This window comes from Rhinopithecus roxellana, chromosome 1, assembly GCF_007565055.1.
Source record: "Rhinopithecus roxellana isolate Shanxi Qingling chromosome 1, ASM756505v1, whole genome shotgun sequence".
Lineage (NCBI taxonomy): Eukaryota > Metazoa > Chordata > Mammalia > Primates > Cercopithecidae > Rhinopithecus > Rhinopithecus roxellana.
Genome location: NC_044549.1, coordinates 200146496 through 200165524, shown reverse-complemented (window position 1 = coordinate 200165524; position 19029 = coordinate 200146496). Strand labels below are relative to the sequence as shown.

The 19029-nt window shown below is 40.2% G+C and overlaps 1 protein-coding gene across 3 annotated transcripts in view; it reads left to right on the top strand.

The window, feature by feature from the left end:
- LRRC2 (leucine rich repeat containing 2) overlaps positions 1-17265 on the top strand; it is a 53033-nt gene extending 35768 nt beyond the window's left edge. For 2 of the 3 annotated variants that reach the window (XM_010374784.1, XM_030936232.1), the window contains 5 exons: positions 1670-1806; positions 5018-5163; positions 7543-7698; positions 14006-14142; positions 16583-17265. In XM_010374784.1, the coding sequence (XP_010373086.1) occupies positions 1670-1806; positions 5018-5163; positions 7543-7698; positions 14006-14142; positions 16583-16632 (626 nt within the window). In that variant the 3' untranslated portion in view covers positions 16633-17265. Of the gene's footprint in view, positions 1-1669; positions 1807-5017; positions 5164-7542; positions 7699-14005; positions 14143-14874; positions 15067-16582 lie in introns of those variants that run through there. The other variant, XM_030936239.1, reaches the window with a different exon arrangement.
- Positions 17266-19029: the final 1764 nt, after the last annotated feature.

Here is a 19029-nt window from a genome sequence, read left to right as displayed (position 1 = left end):
AGCTAATTATTGGAATTACAGATGATCCACAATTTATGATGGTTAGATGTAAGGTTTTTCAGCTTTTTGATGGTGTGAAAGCAATGTGCATTCAGTAGAAACTGTACTTTGTTCCTAGAAGGGTGCGGCTGCTAGAAAGAAAAAGAAAGAAAGAACGAAAGAAAAAGAAAGAAAGAAAGAGAAAAGAAAAGAAAAAAGAAAACAAAAAAGAAAAGAGCAGCACTATTTACAATAGTAAAGACTTGGAACCAACCCAAATGCCCATCAATGACAGACTGCATAAAGCAAATGTGGCACACATAACACCGTGGAATACTCTGCAGCCATAAAAAAGGAGTTCGTGTCCTTTGCAGGGACATGGATGAAGCTAGAAGCCATCATTCTCAGCAAACTGACACCGAAACAGAAAACCAAACACTGCATATTCTCACTCATAGTGGGAGCTGAACAATGAGAACACATGGACACAGGGAGGGAACATCACACACCAGGCCTGTTGGGGGCTGGGGGGAAAGGGGAGGGAGAACATTAGAACAAGTACCTAATGCATGTGGGGCTTAAAACCTAGATGATGGGTTGATAGGTGCAGCCAACCACCATGGCACATGTATACTTATGTAAGAAACCTGAACATTCTGCACATGTATCCCAGAACTTAAAGTAAAACCAAAAAAATAAAAATAAAAAATAAAAAAAAAGAAAAGAAAGGAAGGAAGGAAGAAAGGAAGGGCAAGAAAGAGAGAAAAAGAAGGAAGGAAAGAAAGAAAGAAAAAAGAAAAGAAAGAAAAAGAAAGAAGGAAAGAAAAGAGGGAGGGAGGGAGGGAAGCAGGAAGGAAGGAAGGAAGGAAGGAAGGAAAGAAGGAAGGAAGGAAGGAAGTGTGAGTACCCATACAAACATTCTGCTTTTCATTTTCAGTGCAGCATTCAATTTATTACAGGAGATATTCAACACTTTATTATAAAACAGGCTTTTTTATGTTGGATGATTTTGCCCAACTGTAGGCTAATTGTAAGTGTTCTGAGCACATTTAAGGTAGTCTAGGTGAAGCTACAATGTTTGATAGGTTAGGTGTATTAAATGCATTTTTGACTTATGATATTTTCAACTTATGATGGGCTTATTGAGGTGTAACTCCATCGTAGTTAGGGAGCATCTGTATTTAAACATTTTTACTCAAATATTGTAGGATATGGTAATTCCTTAAGCTGCTCCTTGGGCTTTAGAAACAAGGAGCCTCTATATAATTCACTGTGCTCCAGTTGCAATATCTTCCCCTTACTGGAAATTAGGTCTGAGGGCTTGGGGGAACAGAAAGTAGGTAGGCAGCTTTCATTTCAGTTGGAAAGATCCCTGGGCATTTCAAGAAAGAATAGACAAATCAGTTATTTTAAAATATGACACACTGAAGGCATGAGCCTTAAAAGTTTTGTTTTAGATTCTGTAATATTGGACCCTTATCACACTGAAAAACTGTGATTTCAGAACCTCGGGTTCATGATGCTACAAGATAATGTTCATCAGATACACCCTCCCAAACCCAAATGCTAAATTATGTTTAGTTCCTTCCCCATCATTGTTTACAGAGCTATTTACTTCTTAGTTTTGTTTTTTGTTCTTAAAAGACCTTAAAGGACCTATTCAATGGATGTTAACTTTTTCTGATGACAGGTTGTTTGAAGAACCTGAAAGAACTCAATGTGAGTTTCAACCATCTGAAGAGCATTCCTCCAGAATTGGGAGATTGTGAAAATCTAGACAGACTGGATTGTTCTGGAAATCTAGAATTAATGGAGCTGCCCTTTGAAGTAAGAGATAAACATTTCTGCACTATGATTTACTTTTATTTGGTTTATGACATAGAATGGTCTATAATATGGCAAGAAGTTTTAACATATGAAATCTATCTTTATTATATCACCTTTTCCTGACATTTCAATCACCATATACTGGTCTTTAAAAACTTTTTTTTTTTTTTTTTTTTTTTTTTTTTTTTTTTTTGAGATGGAGTCTTGCTCTGTCACCCAGGCTGGAGTGCAGTGGTGTGATCTCGGCTCACTGCAGGTTTCGCCTCCTGGGTTCAAGCAATTCTTCTGCCTCAGCCTCCTGAGTAGCTGGGACTACAGGTGCACACCACCACATCTGGTTAATTTTTGTATTTTTAGTAGAGATGGGGTTTCGCTATGTTGGCCAGGCTGGTCTCGAACTCCTGACCTCAAGTGATCCACCTGCCTCGGCCTCCCAGAGTGCTGGGATTATAGGCGTGAGCCACCGCACCTGTCCTTTTTTAAAAACTTTTTATACTAGGTTAGAACCCGAATTTAAGTTCAGAAATGCTATCAAAGGAAAACCAGGCAAAATTTCACACAAGAAATTTTTATTTAATGTTTGTTGATGCTTGTAATATATGATGCCTGTTGCCTCTAATGCAGACCCTAATTTATTTATCCAAAATGGTAAAATTGAAAATAAAAGGGGTAAAATTTTTTTATATACTCATAGCAAAACTTGTAGATGACTAAAGTAGTCCTACAGATAGGATTTAAGAAATCCACTAATTTAAAAATATTCATTAGTTTCTTTTGGTCTGTATTCATGGAAAAATGATTTTAAATCATTTCTGATAAAGTGGAGCACATAAAAGTGAACAATTTTTAATGCCAAATTAAACTCAATAAGCATCTCGTGCTGGAACGAGAGAAGGATCTCACAATCCTACTGGTAATGAATGGGCTATAAATGGTGATTGCTGGTGACAAGGCACTGGACACCAATTGCCATCCTAGAAGGGGCATTATTTGCCTTTCCTGAATGCTTCAGGGTATAGGAGGAAGTGGCTGCTTCTAAGCTGTTAGCACCCATTCTACCCTAGGAGATGCCCAGCAGGTGTCCTGGTGAGGGTACACAGCCAGCGGTCATGGCTCCCTGCACAGATCCACTCATACCCCAGTCTTTTCCAGTTCAGGCAATGGCTTAATCTCCACACAGATGTTAAGGCTGGAAGTAAATTAAGTCATCCTTAACCTCTCTTCTCCCATGTGCCATATCCAATCCATAAATAAATCCTGTTGAGCATGCCCTCCAGAATATATTCTGTGTAACCATTCTCATCACCTTCCCACTGCCACCCTGGTCAAGACAGTGTTGTCTGTCATCTGGACTGGGGCAACAGCCTCCCTGTTTGCTTCTCTGTCCCTTCTTCTACCTTTTCCTCCTTCATTGAAGTGTAATCTACATACCATACAACTCACCCATTACAAGTGTACAGATTCAAATTTAGGCCATTTCCATCACTCCTCCCCACTACCCCCAGTTATCTCTTGCACCTTTGATATGAATCCCCTTTCCCACTCCCAGGACTAGGCAACATGGGAGGTGGAGGCTGCAGTGAGCTAAGATCTCTCCACTGCATTCCAGCCTGGATGACAGAGTGAGACTCCATCTCGAAAAAAAAAAAAAATCTAACTATAATTGTTGAATTGTCTCTTTGTCCTTTTAATTCCATCAGTTTTTACTTCATATATTTTAAGTTGTTAGTTGCATATAAATTTATGATTCTTGCATCTTCCTGACATATGTCAGGGGAACTCCTGCTATTGACCCTTTTATTATTATGAAATGTCCTTGTTTATTCCTAACAATATTGTTTCTTAAATATAATTTGTCTGATATTAATATAGTCACTCTATCTCTCTTATAGTTATGTTTTACACGATGATATGGTGATATGGTTTGGCTGTGTCCCCACCCAAATCTTATCTTGAATTGCAGCTCCCATAATTCCCACACGTCATGGGAGGGACCTGGTGGGAGGTAATTGAATCATGGGAACAGGTCTTTCTTGTGCTGTTCTCATAAGAATAAGTCTCATGAGATCTGGTGGTTTTATAAATGGGAGTTCCTCTGCATAACCTCTTTTTGCCTGCTGCCATGTAAGACATGCCTTCGCTTCTCCTTTGCCTTCCACCATGATTGTGAGGCCTCCCCAGCCATGTGGAACTATGAATCCATTAAACCTCTTTTCTTTATAAATTACCTGGTATTGTTTATGTCTTTATTAGCAGTGTGAGAATAAACTAATACACGATATAATATATATATATTTCCATCTTTTTTACTTTTAACTTATTTGTATCTTTGACTCTAAGTTGTGTTTCCTATAGCCAGCATATAGTTGGATTTTTTTGGTAAAACCTGACTAACGATCTGTGTCTTTTGACTCGTTAGTATACCATTTTTTTTCTTCTGTTGATTTTTAAAAACTATTTTTTTGTTTTTATTTTTGTGTGTGCTTATTCTAGAGATTACAATATTCTTCTTAATTTAACACACTCTACTTCAGCTTAGTGATAACTTAATTCTGGTAAAATATAAAAACTTTTGCCCCAATATATCTCCATTACATTCATCCTTTGTATTTTGATTATCACATATTTACATCTATATATCAAAAATAAAAAATACAGTGTTGTAACTATTGCTCAATATTGTATATATATATATATATATTTCCTTTTTTTTGTGTGCAGTGGCATAATCTCAACTCACTGCAACCTCCACTATCTGGGTTCAAGTGATTCTCCTGCCTCAGTCTCCCAAGTAGTTGGGATTACAGGTGTGCACCACCACATCTGGCTAATTTTTGTATTTTCAGTAGAGATGGGGTTTTGCCATGGTGTCCAGGCTAGTCTTGAACTTCTGGGCTCAAGCGATCTGTCCACCTCAGCCTCCCAAAGTGCTAGAATTACAGGCATGAGCAACCGAGCCCAGCTTGCACTAATAATTTATAGCAATATAAAATCCTGGAAGGCAGCTGCAGTGTATTATTTATCTTAACTTCCCTACCCATACACAGTGAATGACACAGCCGAGGTGCTCCAAAATACATCCTGTATTGATCTGCTTTGCATATATTCATAGAAATGCCTTTGGGAAAGAAATATCAATCTTAAAATTATCGGTTGAACTTTATTCCCACTCTTATAAAAGTAATTAGAACATTTTGTTATTCATTTCTAGTTAAGTAATTTGAAGCAAGTTACATTTGTAGATATCTCAGCAAACAAGTTTTCCAGTGTCCCGATCTGTGTCCTGCGGATGTCGAATTTGCAGTGGTTGGATATCAGCAACAATAACCTGATCGACTTGCCTCAAGATATAGACAGGTAGCTACTTGCATTCTAAGGTGAGGTGTATGTATTAGTTACTAACGCTTCAAACACTGTTAACATTCATGTATAGTACATAAATGTTCTTTGGAATCAACTAATTTTCCAGAGTTTATTGTTTCCAGGAAATCAGTTTCCAAGGAAATTATAGAATAAGCCAATTTCCAGTCTGCATCATACATGTATGTGTTTACGTGCATTTGAACACTTCTTCATTGTCTTGATGAACTTTAATTTCCTTTAGTCTTCCATAGTATGGCACCATTAACTTTCCTTCACTCTACAGAAGTGGAAAAGTTAATTTATTAAGTATAGAATAGAAACATATCACTCTATGTTTAGAATATCAATGAGGACAAATTTTATTAGTTTCATTTATTGATTCATTATACATAAACTTTCAAACAAAATTGATATGCTTAGCCAGGTTTTCAAATTATATTCTTTCAAATTAAAAATGTACATATTTTAAAATTTTTATTTTTTGTTGAGACAGGGTCTTGCTTTGTTTCTCAGGCTGGTCTCAAACTCCTGGGTGCAAGCAATCCTTCTGCCTTGGCCTCTCAAAGTTCTGGGATTGCAGGCATGAGCCACCGTGCCTGGCCCAAATTATATTCTTGCAGCTATTTCACGTTTTTTAAAATAAGAGTTATCATGTAAGATTCAGTCATTCACTTATAATATTAGACTCCTGTATGGCAAGCCTAGAGAATGGGATGGGTTTAAAGTGGTAAATGAAACACAATCTCTGGCATCCTGGAATCTACCGTTTTTTTTTTTTTTTTTTTTTTTTTTTTGAGACAGAGTCCTGCTAGTTGCCCAGGCGGGAGTGCAGTAGTGCAGTCATGGCTCACTGCAGCCTCGACTGCTTGGGCTCATGCAATTCCCTCACCTCAGACTCCCAAGTAGCTGGGGCCACAGATGTGTGCCATCACGCCTGGCTAATTTTTTAAAATAATTATTTGTGGAGACAAGGTCTTGCTATATTACCTAGGCTGGTCTTGAATTCCTGGACTCGAGTGATCCTCCTGCCTCAGCCTCCCAAAGTGCTGGGACTACAGGCATGAGCCACCATGCCTGGCCTACAATCTTTTTTATAAAGAAACACAAGCAAGCTATGGTGACACAGAGGCCAGCAGTGGCTTAGGCCTGAATGCCATCTTGTATGACTTTTCTTTATTCCTGGTACATGTGATATGTATTGATGCTTTCCAGGCTTTTGAGACTAAGAGGGGATCTTTTAGTTTGCAACATGGGAACTTTATGAAATATTTGTGTGATAAACCAAAGTTTTGGAAATAAATGAAAGAAAAATTCCTGGGGGGAGGCCACTGAGTTAGAATAAAATGGAAAACAGAATAAGACATGTTTGAAACATATTTTGCTCATTTACTTTTCACTCTGCAGTTGCCCTCCTGTTTTAAAGTTGGAAAATGTGATGACAGAAGGATGATAACTGGGCTTTAAAGATATACAAGAGGAGGCTGGGCACAGTGGCTCTTGCCTGGAATCCTTGCACTTTGGGAGACCAAGGAAGGAGGATTGCTTAAAGCCAGGAGTTCAAGACAAGCCTAGGCAACATAGTGAGACCCTGTCTCTCTCATTTAAAAAAAAAAAAAAAAAAAAAAAAAAAAAGGTGTACAAAAGGAAGTACATTGCTAAAATCTGTTTATTTTCATTTTCATTCCAGTATGATTGCCTTCCCATGCCCTGTTAACCCTTGTAAATGCAGTCGACTCTCAGAAGGGACATACAGATATTTGAGGCTCCGTCATGGCCTAGTGTGTACTGTGCAGTATGCTTATCCCACTGCTATAGCTGTGTCTTCAACTGGTGATTAAGTCAGTAAAAACTTACAAAAAATCATGTCACCTGGTATGACTTTAGTTATTTAAAACTTAGGCACAGCATAGTGGCTCATGCCTGTAATCTCAACACTTTGGGAGGCTGAGGCAGGCAGATTGCTTGAGCCCGGGAGTTCAAGACCAGCCTGGGCACTATGGCAAGACCCTCTGTCTCTACAAAAAATACAAAAAATAATTAACTGGGCATGGTGGCATGTGCTTGTAGTCCTCGTTACTCAGGAGGCTGAGGTGGGAGGATCTTTTGAGCCCAGGAGGTTGAGGCTGCAGTGAGCTGAGATTATGCCACTGCACTCCAACCTGGGCAACATAGTAAGCCCCTGTCTCAAAAAAACAAAACAAAACAAAACAAAAAAACACAGGAAGAACAAAACTTAGAATAAGTTGGTTCTCATAAAGGTCACATGGATAAAATAAAGTAGGGACTTCCTATTAGAATTTATTTGTAATTCACGTTGGTTTTCTTAGCTATGATGCTAAGTTCAGTGTTATGATTGTTTTTACCTCTTCTTAGGCTAGAGGAGCTGCAGAGCTTTCTCTTGTATAAAAACAAGTTGACCTACCTTCCCTACTCCATGCTGAACCTGAAGAAGCTCACTCTGTTAGTCGTCAGTGGGGACCATTTGGTGGAGCTCCCAACTGCCCTTTGTGACTCGTCCACACCTTTAAAGTGAGTAGCCCAGAAATCCCAGCAGACACACTCAGACACAGGTAAGGAGTGAGCAGCACTGGAGCCTGGGCAGCTGTCTCAGGACCCGGATTAGATGCCTCTCATACTCTGAGAACCTGATCCCAACTCACAGAAGTTCTGGTGACTCTTTACAGGATTTTGGAGTTTGTGGCATATGACACGAGGAAGAGGCATAGGGTTCAGAGGATTTCTGCACAAATGCTGCATGCTGGTTGGTGGTGTTGCAGGACATATGTCCAGGGCCCATGGTCTTTCGCTCAGTGCTCACGTCACTGCTGGCCTGGAAGGGTCAGCAGATGTTGAAAGGACCCTCCTTGGTTGCTACACCCTACTTTAGGTTTCCTTAAGTGAACCTATAAACCACCCATGACTAAGAAAAACCATCCATGCAAATGTACTCCAAACAGCCTCCAATCTGGGGTGAGATGGAAATGGAATTGAAAAGTCCTAGCTCCACCTTTCCCTGAAATGACTCCAAGGTAGCTGATGGCTCCCTGGCAGCACATCCTCTCAGAATCTGGAGCTTTGGGGTTGCCCCATTAATTCTACCTGAGACCACTTTTGTCCATCCCCAGCGGTTTGGGCCCTCCCCACATTCTTCACACGAGGCTGCTTTAGTAAGAGCCACCTTCTCTCTGTCCAGAGACCTATTAGCCTTGAACACCAGGTGGCTGTTAACACAACCACTAGTGAGAATATTTCCCCAGGACTCCTAGTTCTTCAGGGGTAAGTGCTTACAATCAGCAGAGTTCAATCTTATCTTCCTGTCCTTGCAATAAATGCATGGCAAACAAAAACCGAGGTTTGACTGCTGCAAAGAAAGAGACCAACTTCGTATCTGTATAAGCACAAGATAACAGAATGTAAGACATCTCATGCATGCCCTACTCCGCTCCTTCCACTAGAATAGGTCTTCCACTGTGCTTGGCTGTGTGTGGAATATCGTTTGAATAAGAAGAGGACCACCGGTGAGAGGGGTAGCAGGATTCCTCCCTAGAGCCCCTTCCACATCCAGACCCTGGAAGCAGGCTTGGCAGCTTCATGTCTCATAGCAGTCAGGGTAAACCTCTCACCTAACTAAAGTAATTTCGAATGATATAATTGTAGGACTCAGAAATCTAAGAGAATCAGATGAAAGCTCTTTGAATTATTGAAATTTCAATAAAAAGAATAGATACAAGTTTGCAGAAAACTTTAATAGCTTACTAATTTCTTAGAAATAACCTGTAGAAGTTCAAGATCAGCCTGATCAACATGGTGAAACCCCGTCTCTACTAAAAATACAAAAAATTAGCTGGGCACAGTGATGGACACCTGTAATCCCAGCTACTCAGGAGGCTGAGGCAGGAGAATCGCTTGAAACCGGGAGGTGGACGTTGCAATGAGCTGAGATCGCGCTGCTGCACTCAGCCTGGCGACAGAGTGAGACTCCATCAAAAAAAAAAAAAAATAATAACCTGTAGGAAAATAATGGAAGAAATGATGACATTAATAAAATAACCAAAAATCTAAAATATCTAGGAAAACCTCTAGTGAAAATAGTTCTCTTACGTGAAGAGTATTAAACAGTCTTCCCAAAGTATAATAAAGAAGTTTTGAATATTTGAAAAAGGTATAATGTATGTTTTCTAGGTGAGAAGGCGGTAAAAATGTGATTTCTTCCAAAAATTATACTTAAGTGTAATATAATTCCAATCATAACTCTAATGGAATTTCTTTTTTGGAGCTTGAAAAATGGATTTGACAGTATACGTGGAAGGACAAAAGCTAAGGACAGTAATAATAATTTTAGAAAACAAGAGTAGTGTGACAGAACTTGCCTTATCAAGGATTATAATGTGGCTGGGCACAGTGGCTCATGCCTGTAACCTAACCCTTTGTGAGGTTGAGGCAGGAGGATTGCTTTAGCTCAGGAGTTTGAGACCAATGTGGGTAACATAGCGAGATACTGTCTCTAGAAAAAATTAAGAAGTTAGCCAGGCATTGTGATATGCCCCTGTAGTCCTAGCTACTTGGGAGGCTGAGTCAGGAGGATCGCTTGAGCCCAGGAGTTCGAGGTTGCAGTGAGCCATGATCACACCGCTGCACTCCAACCTGAGCAACAGAGCAAGACCCTGTCTTAAAAAAAAAAAAAAAAAAAAAAAAAAAGCCTGGCGTGGTGGCATGTGCCTGTAGTCCCAGCTACCTGAGAGGCTGACATGCAAGGGTTGCTTGAGCTTGGGAGATCGAGGCTGCAGTGAGCCATGATTGTGCACCACTGCACTGCAGCCTGGATGACAGAGCAAGACCCTATCTGGAAAAAAAAAAAAAAAGAATTACAGCATATCTAGAAGGGGTGATCTCAAAATGATGCAATGCTGGGCGATGATTTGTAGGTGAGTTATTGGAAGAGAATAGGTAGTCCTGAAATCAATGCTAATACGTGATATAGGAATTTTCATAAGCAACTGGGGAAAGTATGAATGATTTCATATGGTATGAAGAAACTGGCTAGTGATAAAGCCTGTTCTTCACTTTATAGCATAAGAAATCTTGGAGTACATAGCTATATATGCCATATATAGTTAATATCATAAATATATGGTATAAATAGCATGTAGAAAGAAAACTAGACCAAGAAACAAGTCAAATAAAAAAAGAAAGTTATAAAAAGAATAAGAAATGCCATGTTAATGATGATGGCTTGATCTCTTTTAACACTTATACACTTATCCCTTAAAAGAGTCTACTAAAATGAAAGGAAAAAATTTAAAATATGAGAAATCTCAAATTTTTGTGAGATACATCGAGTAGACAGAATAGCAGTCATTGATGAAAGTAAGGTGAAACAAACCAAATCCCAGAGAACAAGCCAAGGAGCAAGCCAATCTGTCCTGAAGATGCTTGGTGGCTAGAAATGTCAGTACAGGGAGGTGTAGACAGAAATATGGTGCTTAAAACAAGAGGAAAAATGGAAAACGTTTTATATCAACAGGCACCCCCCAACCACCTGCTTAATTACAATGGGCAGACCACTCTGTACCGGCAGTCCAGGCCCCAGACCAAAAGCCTGAGATGTTCTCTAAGGTAGCCCTGGAGAAAAGACCGCAGAGTTTTGTGTTTGGTGATTGCCCTGGGGACCTGCTAGCTCCATGCCTGAGTGAGGCATCACCCACAGTGGGGCCGGTACCTTGGCCAGCACTGCCTACATACTCAGGGGCCGAGCCAAATTCTGCTCTCTCATTCTCAGATAGGAAGGCATTACTAAGCCTTACCAGATAGTTGTCACAAAAATGTAAATATTATTTATTGATTTTCAATTTTAGACTCAAACTGCAGGCAAAAGAAAAGTGAGATGTGATTACACATCAGAATGTGTATAGTATTGACCTTAACAAAGTAAAAGTACACAATGTGTGTGATGGTGCTTTGAGATACATTAAAAAAATGAGATGTCTGATGTGTGGATAGATGTGTGAATAGATGGGTGGATGGATAGGTGGATAGATGGGTGGACAGATGGTTGGATGGATGGTTGGATAAATAGTTGGATGGATGGGTGGATAGATGGGTGGATAGAAGGGTAGATGGATGGGTAGATGGATGGGTGGATGGATGGGTGGATAGAAGGGTAGATGGATGGGTAGATGGATGAGTGGATGGATGGGTGGGTGGATGGATGGGTGGATGGATGGGTAGATAGATGGGTGGATAGATGGGTGGATGGATGGTTGGATAAACGGGTGGATGGATGGATGGATAGATGGGTGGATAGAAGGGTAGATGGATGAGTGGATGGATGGGTGGATGGATGGGTAGATAGATGGGTGGATAGATGGGTGGATGGATGGTTGGATAAACGGGTGGATGGATGGATGGATAGATGGGTGGATAGAAGGGTAGATGGATGAGTGGATGGATGGGTGGGTGGATGGATGGGTGGATGGATGGGTAGATGGATGGGTGGATAGATGGGTGGATAGTTGGGCGGATAAGTGTGTGGACAGATGGGCGGATATGTGTTAAAGCAAGTATAGTAAAACGTTAAACATGGAATCTAGAGGATTGTACATGGGTGTTCACTATAAACTTTTTTCTACTTTTGTGAATATTTAAGAATTTTCATAATAAAATGTTTAAAAAGTAAAATGGTAAAAATTTGGAAGTGTGAAGGTTGGGAAACTGGAAAGAAGGGGAGAAATACCAGCACTTGATTGAATGACATGAAAGTATTTGTCCTAAGGTAAAAGGCATTTTAAATAGATTAAGGAAAAATAGTGATAGACCAATGAAAAAAGATTGCTTCTGGGATCTGAAGAGCAATTAAGGGGAGGGTGAGAGACTGTTGCTTCACAAAGAAGCACAATTACACTCTGCAGGTTTAAAAATATGTACAGTGATGACTTTGATTAAAAATTTTAAGAATGATAAAATGTAGGTATATTTCTCATTTTTGAATAGGGAAGGAAGATAAACATTAACTCAATGAAAAAATCGTAAAGGAAAAGTTGTATGGTTCTATCTACATTAAACATTACAACTTTTAAACTCTCTCGGCCGGGCGCGGTGGCTCAAGCCTGTAATCCCAGCACTTTGGGAGGCCGAGACGGGCGGATCACGAGGTCAGGAGATCCAGACCATCTTGGCTAACACGGTGAAACCCCGTCTCTACTAAAAAATACAAAAAAAACTAGCCGGGCGAGGTGGCGGGCGCCTGTAGTCCCAGCTACTGGGGAGGCTGAGGCAGGAGAATGGCGTGAACCCGGGAGGCGGAGCTTGCAGTGAACTGAGATCCCGCCACTGCACTCCAGCCTGGGCAACAGAGCGAGACTCCGTCTCAAAAAAACAAAAAATCAAAAAAAAACAAAAAAATCCTCTCTCTATGTTCAGACATTAAACAAAATTAACAAGAAAATGAAGTGGGAAATATATATATATGTATTTAGTGTATATATATACTAAAATACAACACTCGTGGCTCATATCTTCCATATATACAGCCCTCGTCTATAATCCAATGAGAACACGCTAACACCTCAAGACAGCAGGGCCTGCAATTGCAACCAAAAACTATTTAAGAGATTTACTGTTTTGAATTGAAATAATTATAACATTTTTCACATCAATACATCTTTGAAAATTGTGAAGACAGAAGATCAAATGCCATTTGAGTTTCACCCCATTAGCTTGTGCGTGTGTGTGCTTTTTATTTTTTTAGCAGCATTTCATGTTTTATTTGGTTTTACTCTTACTTTTTCAGAGATGGGGTCTTATTCCATTGCCCAGGCTAGAGTGCAGTAGTGTTGTCATAGCTCACTGGAGCCTTGACTTCCTGGGACCAAGCGATCCTCTTGCCTCAGCCTGCCAAGTAGCTGGGATTACAGGCATGTGCCACCACACTCAGCTAATCTTTTATATTTCTTGTAGAGTTGGAGTCTCTCTATGTTGCCGAGGTTGGTCTCCAACTCCTGGCCTCAAGCATATCCTCCTGCCTTGGCCTCCTAAAATGCTGGGATTATAGGCATGAGTCTCTATTCCTGTCCTAGCTTTTATTTATTTGTTTGTTTGTTTGTTTGTTTATTTATTTTTGAGATTGTGTCTCGCTCTGTTTCCCAGGCTAGAGTGCCATGGCGTGATTTCAGCTCACTGCAACCTCTGCCTCCCAGGTTCAAGCAATTCTCCTGCCTCAGCCTCCTGAGTAGCTGGGATTATAGGCGCATGCCACCACACCCAGCTAATTTTTGTATTTTTAGTAGAGAAGGGGTTTCACCATGTTGTTTAGGCTGGTCTTGAACTCTTGACCTCAGGTGATCCATCCGCCTCAGCCTTCCAAAGTGCTGGGATTATAGGAGTGAGCCACTGCACCGAGCCATGTCCTATCTTTTAAATACCCATTTTGTGGGGATTTTCCTTGAGTCCTTTGTAATTTGGACACATCATTTTAAAGATGGATGTCCCTTACTGGGAGTAACATCAAACATTGCAGGACGACATGCAGCTGTGAGGATCTGCCTGAGAGAGGAGGTGTTAGTGTCCACTCCATGGCCTCCTGTCCTCTCTGCCTGTGACTAGGGAGCTCTCATTTCCCTATCAGGCCTGTGAACAGTCTGTACTTTAAAACTGGCTCTATATTACTGTTGGATTATTCCACACTGGAATTCCACTGGTGATGCTAATATCATGTGGTCAATGGTGACTTTTAAAGATAAGCCGAAACTTGGGATAACAAAGGTTATTTTGTGTGAGGAATTTTGCAGTTTAAAATGCACAGGTGACAATGTAATACTTTCCATGCTTTCTCGAATAGATTTGTAAGCCTTATGGACAATCCTATTGATAATGCCCAATGTGAAGATGGCGATGAAATAATGGAAAGTGAACGGGATCGCCAACATTTTGATAAAGAAGTTATGAAAGCCTATATTGAAGACCTTAAAGAAAGAGGTGGGTTACTCATATTTAAAATTATTTAAAATGAGTGTACAGACTTCCACTTGTGTAACACATTTGTTAATAGAAGTCAAATTGACAAAAAGTTTATTGGTTGAGGGGCACGTTACTTTGTAAATTATTTTTCCATTTACCCTCCAACACAATCCAAATGATACATTTCCTTAAAATATCAAATTGTCCTAGTCCATTTGAATGCTTGATGAATCATCCACTGTTTGACAGAGAAGCTGGGAAATGTGCACTTAAGATGTGAGGGTTGCATTACTAACCATACATGAGTTTTTAAACGATATTGACAAAATAGTATCCTAAGTTACAAGAAAAATAAGATGACGTTTCAAAATCCATTTAAATTCAACTTTTGAAAAAGTTACCTCACGTAAATCAAGAACACTTACATAAAAATCACAAAAGGGAAGCGCAGGATGGCCAATTTGCGCATAGATGCATTTAGTTTTGGCTTCCATAGGGTGGTGAGAATACAGTGGCGCGAGGCGGGTCAAGTACCTGAGGAAAGCATGGGAAGGTTTTTTCCCAGTGCCAGATTCCGGTGGCTGCTTCCAAAGGAGTGGAGAGATCCTAATGATGTTCTGGAAGCCTTAAGCCCTTCCTTCCATCACAAGACAGCCTCTCCAGGAAAAAGGCATACGTCAGTCTTTGGTCTTCTAATCACTGCCGCCTTTTTGGGTGTGCATGCCTGAGAGTTATTCCTTAATTTTTCAGTTCTTTGATGAGCTAGATGCAGACCTGGCAGGAAGAGAGATGTCCCGCATGTGGATTTAGGGAGGAAGCAGCACTGGCCCTGGGCCTCTGATGGTGAGCATCTGTGGGCAGGCTCCCTCAGCCACCCTCAGAAAATGGCACGCGTGGGCATGCCTCTCCCTCATCAGTAGATGTCTGAAGACGATTAGTCACTTTCAGATAGCCAGAAATGATGAAAAGTGTCATTTATTGGGCAAATTAAAAATTGTTTCAGCTAAACTAAAATTTCTATATGGTTACTTTTAATCTGTTTGGATATCCCTAATTTTGAATGCTGAACTAATATGAAATAAAGTAGAAATTTATTGTAAATGTGAAACTGAAATAACAGAACCATTTATTTGCCAAAATTTACCTTTGTGTTGCATGGTTTTCCTCTTGTGAGAACCTTTAGTGTTCCATTTTACTCATTTATTTATTCATAATTATATTGTAGTGCTATTATGTAAAACTACAAGAAAGAAAGAAAATAGTTGTTAAGTTTCAGATCTATGTGGCCAGTAATAATAATTTGCTTTTAAAATTAATCAATTTAAATAAAATAAATATATTTATCTATTATAAAATAATATCATTTAATAAATATATTATTAATTTTATTGATAATATATTATTAGCTATTATTTATTTAAATAAGTTAATTATTTTAAAATAATTTGCTTTTAAAAATTAACTTTAGGGATGATAGATTTTTAATTTATTTACTTATTTCTAAATAATAATAATAATTTTCTCCTGTATATATTCATATGTATTAGAGTGAACACATGATATTGCTAATATGAAGCTGGTTTTGTCCTACAGAAATGCCACTTTTTGACGGTTCAACCTAGATATGGTCAGGCATGTGCTCTGAATTTTAAAAAATTTGCTCGTTTTCTTTTCTTTATCATGGTGTCTTCCCTGTTTTCCTTCTTTCCCCATCAGACCAATGTCTAAGTGAAAAAATAGTAGATTTAATCTGCCCATAAGGGCCTACAACCTTGTGTGATTCCAGAAGGATGAGGATGTGAAGCCCTCACTGGTCCTCAAGCTTTAGTAAACATAGGAATGAGAGTTTTTACTCATCAGGCCTGGGGCAGGGCCTGACAAAGTACACTTCTGACCAGCTCCCTGGTGATGTTGATGCCTTGTATCTGAGAAGTACACTTTGAGAGCCATTTGTATAGACCATCCTTTGACAAAATTTGGCTCTGAAGGGGGACAGAAGAGGGGTCAGCAACTAGTGGGAAGAGCAAGGTTGAGAGAAGGTTTACTTTGAAAGATCATGTATGGTTTAGGAACAGCCCAAACTTCTCTTATAAATGGTACCCTCTGCCACCTACTAGCCACAGTCCCAAGTCCGTGACCATTTATTTCTATTTTGTCAACTATTAATACTATAGGGTCATACAGCTTCCAAGATCTTGATGTAGCTGTAAGTTGGCTGGAAAGATTGCAAAAGAATGAGAGTTAACGATTCTTAGATCTAAACATTTCTAAAGTTTGACTGCACATTTGTGATGGCTGACTTAATGGTGACAGATGCATTATTTATCACCTATACAGTATCTCTAAACTTAAAACATGAAGTGACAATAGTGGGTGTATTGACATAGGCCATAGCATGTAGTTAGATTTCATAATAAAATGGTGAATGACTGAGCATATTTTTTTCTTTCTGTTACAGAATCTGTTCCCTGCTATACCACCAAAGTGTCTTTTAGCCTTCAACTTTGATATCTATCAGAAGACTGCAAATCTCACTGTTCTCTGGAGCTATATATGAATCTTTGTTATGATCATGTCATATAGGAAGAATGACTTGTGCTTAAGGACAAAGTCTAGAAACCACTGTCATAGTTGCTAAGAAAAATGGCTTTCAAATGTCAAATACATGAATATCTCCCTCCATGGATTGGTGAATTGAAAAACTGGTTTATATATTGGTATTTCCAGGTTCATTTGCATACACTTGTTTCCAAATAATGCACATTTAATATGTTTTAAAATGTCTTATTTTTAAGAATTATAACTAAAAGACCAAATACAGAAATTAAGTGCATTGTTTTCAGGAATCAAAAGATAAAGGGGCCGAGCGTGGTGGCTCACACCTGTAATCCCAGCACTTTGGGAGACCGAAGTGGGTGGATCACCTGAGGTCAGGAGTTCGAGACTAGTTTGGCCAACATGACAAAACCCCGTCTCTACTAAAAATACAAAAAATTAGCCGGGTGTGGTGGCAGGCACCTGTAATCCTAGCTACTCAGGAGGCTGAGGCAGGAGAATCACTTGAACCTGGGAGGCAGAGGTTGCAGTGAGCCGAGATCGTGCCACTGCACTCCAGCCTGGGTGACAGAGCCAGACTCTGTCTCAAAAAAAAAAAAAAAAAAAAAAGGGATTGTGAAAAGAGCATTTATATTGGACTAATCAAATGAGAGTACTTTGTTATTTTGAAAGTTTCATTATTTCTTTTACTGAGAATAATCTTCCTTGAGCTTATATAAACTGCTATTTCCATATGTGTTAAGTTATATTTTAGCAAGTGTAGGCTCCCAGGAGAGACTTGTAGGTACAACCTAGGCCTTGAAGGTGGAAAGAAAGGCTGGAATATCTGTCCATGCATTGGGCATGAGATGCTCAGATGGTGCGTGGGTAGCTCTAGTTGAGGAAGTGTGGGCCTGGCTGTTCATGGGAAGTCTTCAGTGGCCTTCATGGATGGCCATCCTGCCCTGAGTGGTCACCTTGGGGGTCCTGGGACACACCTCAGTAAAGAGCAAAGGCAATGCCCTCAGGGTCCCTTCCTCCAAGATGGCCATGTAGGGTAACGGAGATGACCAGTCCACACTGATAAGGAGTTCCTAGCAAGGCTTCCTTGTGGGGACCACAGGACAACTCTGCCCATAGCAAAGATGCTTCAGTCCAGAGGGAGCCCATGGGCTGTTTGAATTTCAGAGAGGTGGGATTCATTACAGGACTTTGGGCTCTTATGTCACATCACATGATTTGGAGAAATTATATACAATCTCTTATTTTTATACCACTGTCCTGGGCTAAAATAAACAGGTTGTGGCTGATGGTGTTGAAGATAAATAAGCTTAAACATATAACTTTGACTGGGCATGGTGGCTCACACTTGTAATCCCAGCACTATGGGAGGCCGAGGCAAGCAGGTTGTTTGAGCCCAGGAGTTTGAGAATACCTTGGGCATCATGGCAAAACCCCATCTCCACAAAAAAATTCAAAAAATTAGCCAGGTGTGGTGGCACGTGCCTGTGGTCCCAGCTACTCAGGAGGCTGAGGTGGGAAAGTCGCCTGAGCCTGGGAGATTGAGGCTGCAGTGAGCTGTGATTGTGTCAGTGCTCTCCAGCCTGGGTGACAGAGTGAGACCCTGTCTCAAAAGCAAAACAAACATCAATAACAGTGTTATTATTGTTATAACTAAAAAAACCAAGCAGCTTTTGTGACTAAGAAGGAAAATATGTATATAGTGGCATATTTTTATATGAATCATCTCCTCTGTGATCCTGCCCAGTACCATCCAGTGGAGCTTTCTGCAGTGACGGAAATGTTCTGTATTTGCGTTGTCCAAGGTGGTAAACCAGACACATGTGATTCTTGAGCACTTGAACAATGACTGATGTGATTGAAGAGCCCATCTTTCAATTCAATTCAATTTAAATAGCCACATTGTTCCATCAGGTCAAACCCAAGGCTGGAGTCACACCAGTCTTGGGTTTGACCTGATGGGGCATGACAGAATGCTCCAAACCGTTCCAAGGTGGGGCCAATTGCGATTCTAAAGGAAGAAGCACGAAATCGCAGGGTGATCAGTCCAAAGTATTTATGAGGGGAGCTTACATGCAGCGTGGGCTGCAGCGTCCTCGTGATGGGCAGTGAGACAAGGAATATGCTACCTGGGCATGTCCCTGGTCAGGGGGTCGGGTGATGGAGTTCACATGAGGATGTAAGGAATTTGGGTGGGGCTGGGCTGGCTTCCACATGTTTAGCAACATGGTTGATCTTTCAGTGTTTCCAGCAACAACCTAAACACCTTTATTAGTGCCTAGGAATGTTCAAGGCCGAGGCTGGGGGGTTCAGACCTGCGGAGGAAAACATCAGCTGGCTGGGTCAAGG